This window comes from Chinchilla lanigera, unplaced genomic scaffold (assembly GCF_000276665.1).
Source record: "Chinchilla lanigera isolate Chin_1 unplaced genomic scaffold, ChiLan1.0 scaffold00014, whole genome shotgun sequence".
In the NCBI taxonomy this organism is placed as follows: Eukaryota; Metazoa; Chordata; class Mammalia; order Rodentia; family Chinchillidae; genus Chinchilla; species Chinchilla lanigera.
The window spans coordinates 14271683-14280126 of record NW_004955415.1 but is presented as its reverse complement, the minus strand read 5'-3'; the positions used below and the strand labels follow the sequence as shown (position 1 = coordinate 14280126).

At 44.2% G+C, this 8444-nt stretch overlaps 1 protein-coding gene across 2 annotated transcripts in view; it reads left to right on the top strand.

Moving 5' to 3' along the window:
* The first annotated feature begins 3218 nt into the window (after positions 1 to 3218).
* The window catches only part of LOC102026314 (chromosome unknown open reading frame, human C20orf194), a 128447-nt gene continuing 123221 nt past the window's right edge, over positions 3219 to 8444 (top strand). For both annotated transcript variants that reach the window (XM_013512268.1, XM_005380792.2), the window contains exon 1: positions 3219 to 3582. In XM_013512268.1, coding sequence (XP_013367722.1) covers positions 3500 to 3582 — 83 coding nt within the window. In that variant the 5' untranslated portion in view covers positions 3219 to 3499. The remainder of the gene's footprint in view (positions 3583 to 8444) is intronic.

The window sequence follows — 8444 nt, the reverse complement described above, 5'->3', positions numbered from 1 at the left end:
AAATAGCATTAAAAAAAAAACAAATAAAACAGTTGGGCATAGTGGTACACACCTGTAATCCCAGCACTTGGAAGGCTGAGGCAGGAGGATCACATGTTTAAGGCCAGCTTGGGGCACACAGGGAGCTGAAGGACAGCTGGGATCATATAGTGAGAACCTATCTCAGGATAGAAGGAAAAAAGATAAAAGATCTGAACAGACATTTTTCAAAAGAAAATATACAGATAGCCAACTGCAACTGCGCATGAAAATATACTTGGCATCATTGGCTGTCATGGAAATGCAAATCCAACAAACTACAGTGTCACTTCATACCCACTAAGATGGCTATTACCAAAAAATAAAGAATGAGTGTTAGGATGTGTAGGCATTAGATCCCTTGTATCTTTCTAGCAGGAATATAAATGCTGTTTCTTTGGAAAACAATTTGGAGTTTTTGTCAAAAGATTAAACAGTTTCCATGTGATCCAGCAATCCACCTCAATGTTTATACCCAAGAGAAGTAAAAATGTATGTCTACACAAAAACTTTTACATAAATGTTCATAATAGCATTACCTAAAAAATAGCAAAAGAAAATCTCCCTTGCAAATAACCCAAATATCCACTAATTGATAAATGGATAAGCAAGATGCAGTATGTAATAGAATAGAATTCCATTATTTACTATGTAATATTAAAAAATAAAAGAAGCCTGGCATGGTGGCACATGCCTGTAATCCCAGCACTCAGGAGGCTGAGGCAGGAAGATTGTTGCAAATTTGAGACCAGCCTGGGCTACAAAGTGAGCTCAAGGCCAGCCTCAATGAGACCCTGTCTCAAAAAGATGAATGAATGAATGAATGAATAAATAAATAAATAAATAAATAAAAATTTTTTAAAATGAAAAGGAACTAAATTCTGATCCATGTGACAACACAGATAAACCTTATAAACATCACACTAAATAGAAGCCAGGGGCAAAAGACTATATAATGTATGTGTCTTAGTTATTTTTCTCTTGTTGAGATAAAATACCTGACACCCAAAGTTAAAGGGGAAAAGTTTATTTAGCTCACAGTTTGTAGAGGTTTCAGTCCATAGTGGGCTGGCTCCAAGGCAGGGTGGCATGACAGACAGGCATCAAAGAGGAGAAAGCGTTTATGGCAGGTGTAAAGTAGCAAAGCAAGCAACAAAGACGACAAGCCTCTTTCTGTCCCTTATATTGTGTCCAGGCTACCAAGATTAGGGTGCTGCTAAACCAGTCAGTGGAGTAATTTAATAATCACTCACCTTAATCCTAGCACCCTTAATCCTGCTTTGCACTATGAATCAGTCACACACTCTAGAATCAGCCACCTCTAAAAAGCTCCACCTATGATTGCATGAGGCTTTGGGGGGACATTTAGACATGATTCTGATTATGTGAAATGTTCAGAATAGGTAAATTCAGAGATAGTCTAGTGGAGAAATGGGGAATGACTGCCAGTAGGTAAAGAGTCTCCTATTAGGGTATTAAAATGTTCTAAAAATGATTGTGGTGATGGTTGGACAACTGTCTATATACTCGTTTGTTTTTAAAAATTGATAATAGTAGGCTGGGCGTCGTGGTGCTCTACTGTAATCCCAGCACTCCGCTGACTGAGGCAGAAGGATTGCTGCGAGTTCAAGGCCAGCCTGGGCTACAAAATAAATTCAAGACCAGGCTGGGGCCCGGGGATATAGCTCAGCGGCACAAGCACCTACCTGGCAAGCGCTAAGGTCCTGAGTTCGATTCCCGATACAAAAAAAAAAAAAAAAAAGAGAGACCAGACTGGGCTACACAGTGAGACCCCTGCCTCAAAAAACAAACAATGACAATTTTAAAAAAACTTTTAAAAATTGATAATAGCAACCACAGCAAGAATTGGAAAGGTTGTACCTGATAAGTCTCATGGTTGAGTCACTGCATCTGAAAAAAATCCAAATTCACACCTAACTGTAAATGTGAGTTGAATCTTGAAAGAGTCGCAAACTTTGAATTTGCTTATAAACAATAAATCTATTTGCAAAGGAGCGCTGTACTTGCAAGGGATAATCTCTAAACAAAGCCAAAGCTGTATATCAGGTTTTAGAGAGACGGGCCTTTAGGAAGTGGTGGTCTTTTCAAGAAGTTGGAGTATTTAGCGGACTCTCAGGTACTTTAGGGAGGTCACTGGAGCAAGAGAGCTGATAACTGGGTATCCTTCAGAAGGCTGGTCAGTGGAGTGACGTGGAAGCTGATTGGCTAGTGCCTAGAAACCTAGCGCTGTCAATGATTGGCTAATTTTAAGGAATCCCATTGATTTTCTTTCAGAAGCTGTGGATGACTGGCTGATTTTGAGAAACATAAACCCGGAGTGAGACTGTCGTTGATTGGCTGATTTTCAGAGCTTGTGTACTGATGTTTTTTCTAAATAATGGTGGTTACTCATTCACGACTTGGGACTAGCGTCAAACAAATCTTTTCCTTCCTTAATATGAAAAACAAGTCCTTTAAATTCCTACCCCTTCTTTTAGTTTCTCCTCAGCTAAACCTGCGGGAGACACCACGGGGATTACCGATGGGATTTTCACGTGTGGAAGGAGGCTTTTCAGACTGTCATTTAAGTAATTCAAGTGCCAATTACTGTGGCGCAAAAACAGCCCTAGATAATTATTTTAACACCAAAAAAAAGATGAATACAGGTATTTAAGTATCCTGACAAAGTCAGTACATGACAGGGGCAAAATCATTAGGTCCTGTATATACAGGACACCTGGCAACCTGTCAATGAAATATTTTCCTCTATACTACACAGAAAAGGACCGGGGCTCGGTGAGATTGTTTCTGGTGTGGCGCCCCGCAGCCGGAAATAGGTCGAACCAGGACTAAACAGCGAAGGACAGGATCCTCCGGGATCCTGTGAGCACCTAATGCCCATGCTTTGCTCTGGGCTGAATGCGCATCGCTAACCCCAGGCCTGCTTGGAAACAGCTGGGTGCCTGAAGGATGCGTGCGACCCTGAGGAGCAGCTGTGAGAAGTCAGCCGCGAGGCACCCTCCGGGGAGGTCCCCTGAGGAAAGCCCGGATCGGAGCGGGGGGAGGTGAGGGTGCGGCGTCCGGCCGCAGTGTAGATGCAGCGGAATGCTGCGCTGGAGGCCAGGCCCGGGGGCGGGGCTGAAACGAGGCCCCGCCCCCGAGCGCGTGCGTGTGCGCGGCGGGGGGCGCCGCACAATCCTCCTGCGTGGTGAGGCGGCTGAGGACGAGGCACAGCCGTGCCCCGGCATCCCTTACCCTCCGCACCCCAGTCCCCCACGTCCGGCCCAGTTGCCTCGCGGCCTAAGAGGGCGCGGCCCTACGCCACCCCCACCCCCAGGCCGTCCCACCGCCCCCACAAGCGCTCCGCGCGCGCCCGCCCCACCCCCGGCACGCCCCCCGCCCCGCCCGTCCGCCGGGCCTCGAGCAGCCCTGCGGGCCTGCGCGACCCTCGCAGCAGCGCCGCTCCTCCGCCTCCGTCGCCATGGACGTGTACCCCTCGCACTGGCTAGGGCTGCTCCGCACCCGGTCCCCTGGCGGCTTCGGCCGCGGGTCGCCTTCCGTCAGGTACGCGGGGCCGAGGCCGCAGAGGGGCGGCGGGGCGGGGATGCGGGGTGTCGGGGTCCCGCGACGCCTCCCACCGCAGGGCGTGGCCCGACATGGCTTCCTTGCGGACGCGTCCTCGGGACGGTTACTGGAGGAACGTTTCCCGGAGAGGCGCCATCTGCAGAGGTTCCTGGGGTTGGCTGTTCTGTAGACGATCCCACAGCGGTCCCCGCGAAGGCCCCCTATTGTGACATCTCCACGATCATAGGGCTTTCTCCCGAGAAAGAGTCCCCTGTAGAGAAACCCCGGTGACTTCTCCATGACTGACTTGCCTACGCCGTGGCACGCCCCCCCCCCAACGGCTGCCTCTATAAGACATTTCCCTCACACAATAGGTCCCCCGTAAAGAACCGCAAATGGGTGTCCCTCAGAAGCGGCGTGCCTTAAAGCCCCGCTATTGTAGAGTCTAGAGCCTTTGCTTTTGACAGCGGCTTCCCTAAAGATTACCCCCGCCCCCTGCGTACTTGCAGACAGCATCTTCCCTATTGAGAATCCCCCACCTGCCCTCCCCCAGCCTGGATCGTAACGCCCCCTCATTCCAGATGGGAGCTTGGGTTGTGGGGAAGCGGAGGTCATTTGGGGCGCAGGAGAGAAAACTAGCCAGATAGATAGGGAAAAGTCATCCGAACCTCCGAAATGCCAGGCCCCTGAGCCCAAACACAGACCGCCTGGTTGGCCGGCAATGCGGAGGATCTGCTACTGGGGAAGAGTCTGCTGCCTGTGTCTTTGGGGCTGACCTTGATACAGTAGCCTGGTTGTTTTTGATGGAGCTGGTATGGGGTCGCTAGCGAAGTGTGGAGGTTGGAATGATGGAGGGGTTGCAGCAGAGACCTTAGGGGGCGGGGAGAGCGAATGAGTGAGCAATGAGCTTTGGTACTGCTAAACTGTCATTAAACCAGAAGAAGGATTTCTTACTTGTTTGCTTTTTCATTATTCTAGACACTTAGCAAAGCAAATATGGTATTGTTCCCTTGAAAGGAGATTGTCAACTTATATGTTAAATAATGACTTTCCTGTGTTGTTATGGTACTTCAGGTATTCTACATATTAATCTGTTCTGGGAGGTTGTTTTAAGTAGACCTGAATGCATGAAAAGCAAAAACTAAAAAAAGAAAAAAAGAAAAAAAAAGCAGAAGAAAGAAAAGAAAAGAAAAAACTAATTCTTAGAATTGTGACCCTGTTTTACTTGCCAGCATTCCTTCCCACACAGTAGCGCTCCCCCATATGTTTGTTGAATGAATAAAGGACGGAAGAGGAGTCCTGGTTTTCTTCTAATTTGACATCATGTGAACTCTTCTGCCCTTTAATGCAATTCCTTCTGGACTTAATTTCGAGTGTTTAGCTGTTGTGGCAACCATCTCCAGTCCATCTCACCGTTTCTGCCAGACATTTTCACTGTTTGAAAGTATTTGAACTTTGTATAGAAGTTGCAGAGAATACTTTAGACCTCGGAGCAGCCATCCATTAAATCTAGGTTCTCTGTAGACTTGGAATTTGTCCCAGATCATCTTGAGCTCAGCAATCTTGACTTAAGTTTTTAGAAACTTCTAGGATGAGCAAAGTCAATTTTATAGTAAATAACTAACTGCTGGGGCTGGGGATTTAGCTCAGCGGCAAAGCACCTGCCTGGCAAGCACAAGGTCTTGAGTTCAGTTCCCAGTACCGGAGAAAAACCAAAAAAAAAAAAAAACTAACTGCTGCCTTCTTTGTTTCTGGGAGCATGGCAGTATGTTTTTTTGTGTGTGTGTGTTTTTTTTTTGTTTTGTTTTTTTTAGGTAGTGTTTTTATGTTAAAAAAAAAAAAAAAGCATGTTGGCTGATTTTATTAGTCATGCCTAACTCCAAATCTTTCATCAGTGGTTTGAATGAAACCTGTTAGATTTCAGACAAGGAGTAGTGCGAGTAGTAACACCCAGACCTGGCTAGTCTGTGCCTTTACTCTCCTTTCACTACCTCTATGGAATTGGGCATGCTTTTCTTATCTATTGACACTTATCCATTTTTCCATCACTTTTGACATTGAACATTCCTAAGTGGCTTTGGGCTTCGCCTTTTCCTGTCACCTGTATGTGGCCTCTTTGCTATCTTTGACTCCTGAGTGATGAAAGAAGCAGGCCAAACTGGTGAAGTTACATTCCTCAAGACCCATACATAGACTTCTCAAGAGCGTGGTTCTCGTCTAGCAGCAGAGTTCATTTTCACAGATGGAGAATGGAGATCAAGAGTTAAAATATTATTGCTCAGAATTAGAGGCTTCTTTTTAAGGCTATGATAGTCATCAGTGATGTCTATCGGATGTTTTTGTCTCCTGAGCGCATAGTAGAATTGTACTTCTATATTCTCAGGCACATAAAAAGGATAGTCTTCAGCTGAAAGTGAATGGTGGAGAGGTGTTCCAAATTTGAGAAGAAAGAAGATGTAAAGTTCCTCTCGGAGAATGGGGAAGAATGAGTTGAGGGAGGAAATGCTTTAGGACTGCTGGGTACACAGGTGCCCGTTTGGTGTTTGTGGTTATAAATGTAAGGTGAGACCCAGGTAGCATAGTTGTGTGCTTTCCATACAGTTGTGATGAATAGCTTGAATGTGTGTGATGTGGGAAGGAATGGCTGAAGGATAGAGGGCAACACTTTTGGAGAAGAGGAGTCAGAACTGAGAGGTGAAGATCGTGGTGCAAAGTGAGATTAGTGTGAGTTAAGGTAGGAGTGGTAATAAAGAGAGACAGTGATCCAGAAGTTAAAATCTTTAGGGAATAAGGAGGCCTGAATGATTTAGGAATCTGCAGATGTCTGCAACAAGGAGCGATAGCAGGTGGTTATCATTTGATGGCATGAAGAAATCATCCCCAAGACCGAAAAACCCTAAGAACCAAAGGGCATGAGTTTCCGTCTTAAAAGGACTCATCAAGAATCTAGCACAGTATACATGCCAGGGCTGGGGGTGTAGCTCAGTAGTAGAGCACTTGCCTAGCATGCTGGAGGCTTAATATTGGGGGGGAAAAATTAGATTCTATCTATCAGGATTGAAAGTTAGAAGATAATGAAGCAAACAGTGCCTCCTGAAGGAAAATGGGTTCCCATGCAGGATTCTGGATCCAACCAAATTCTCAGATAGATTTGAGGAAAGGATAAATACACTGCACATATGCAAGATCTCAAAATTTTACATCCCATATATTTTTTATGAAGAAGCTACTGGAGGATGTGCTTTGACTGTCGGATTAAAGAGTTCCTGTGCTGGGGCTCCTCTGTATCATGTATAGGTGTAATTTCTTGCTTACTAAGGGACTCCTGGAAACTACCAATGGGATGGGGTCATTTTTAATTGCCATTTTGTACTTTGCTTCCCCTAGTTTTTAGATCAGTATTAAGCACATAAGCAGTACTAAGTATGAAGTGGTATTATTAGTCGTAATAAAATACTGCTTTCACTACTTATTGAGTGCTGGGGATATAGCTCAGTGGCATAAGCGCCTGCCTGGCAAACACAAAGTCCTGAGTTTGATTCCTGGTACCAAAAAAAAAAAATCACTACTTATTGAATGAATAGAAAATACTTGCAGGTCAATCTGTGGATTATGTTAAATTTCATGGGTGTTCAGAGAATGAAGTCACATTTGTGAGCTAGGTGGTGAGAAAGTGTTCATGATAGTGATGCTATACTGAGAACACTGGGTGACATTTAATGAGACCTTGTCTCAAATACAAAAATAAATAGATGAATAGATAAGAACACATACATATAATGCACACATGCATGTAAATACACATGCAAAGACAAATATGCACATGCACATTAGTACACACGTATGTGAAAGTACGCACATGAAAATGCACGTACATGTGGAAACATGTATACATCAAAGTGCACACACATCAATATGCACAAGTATGTTGAAATACATGTCAGTAAGAACACATGTGTTGATAAGAATACATGTCAATGCACATGTCTTAACACACACGTGTCACTAAGAATTCACATGTCATCATCCATCCATGTCAAAATGCATGTACATGTCAGTACTCCCATGCATGCTAAAACCCCCATACATGTAAATATGCCTATACATGCATACACACAAACTGAGGATGTAGCTCAGTCCTGGACTCAATCTGCAGGAATATATGTGCACACATGCACACACACCCACACAAAGAAAGAAAAAAGAAAACCCAAAATGCAAAGCAAGATGATGCCCTTGATTGTTTGAAAAATGTGACAGTTGAGCCTGTGATATACTTCCTTAGATGCTGACCAGCTAGGTTTGGTGTGGTTCCTGTGGGAAAAAAAACACATGCTTAGTTAACCTTTTATGGCTTTGTGTCTGGCTCAGGGGTAGAGGCCTAAGTATTTGCCTTTTACTGTTATCTGGAAGACAGTATACTGTAGACTCATTTTGTGAGTATCCTGGCGTGAATACTGCACAGTATCTTGACAGTATTTCCTAGCTTTGGAGCTGCTCTCTAATGTAATATTTAGAGAAGGGAGAGTAAATGATGAGAGTTGTCTTGCCATGTGGGCTATACAGTTTAAATTATTGTTTTTGCCTTGAAATGTAAAAAGGAAGGGAAAAGCAGGCTTTGCAGTTTGGGTACTTAAAACTGGTATCTGTGATTATAAGCCCTAGTCTGAGGTTCATTCATTTGGCATACTTCTAACTTTTTGTTTTGAAATAATTTTAGATTTGTATATGAGTTGCAATTACGGTGCAGAGTATTCCTGTATACCTGTTGTGTGACTACTTTTAATGTTAACATCTTACGTATAATGTTGAATGCCAGTACAATAAAGTATGCTGGTTTATTTTTTTTTTTTTTTTTTTTT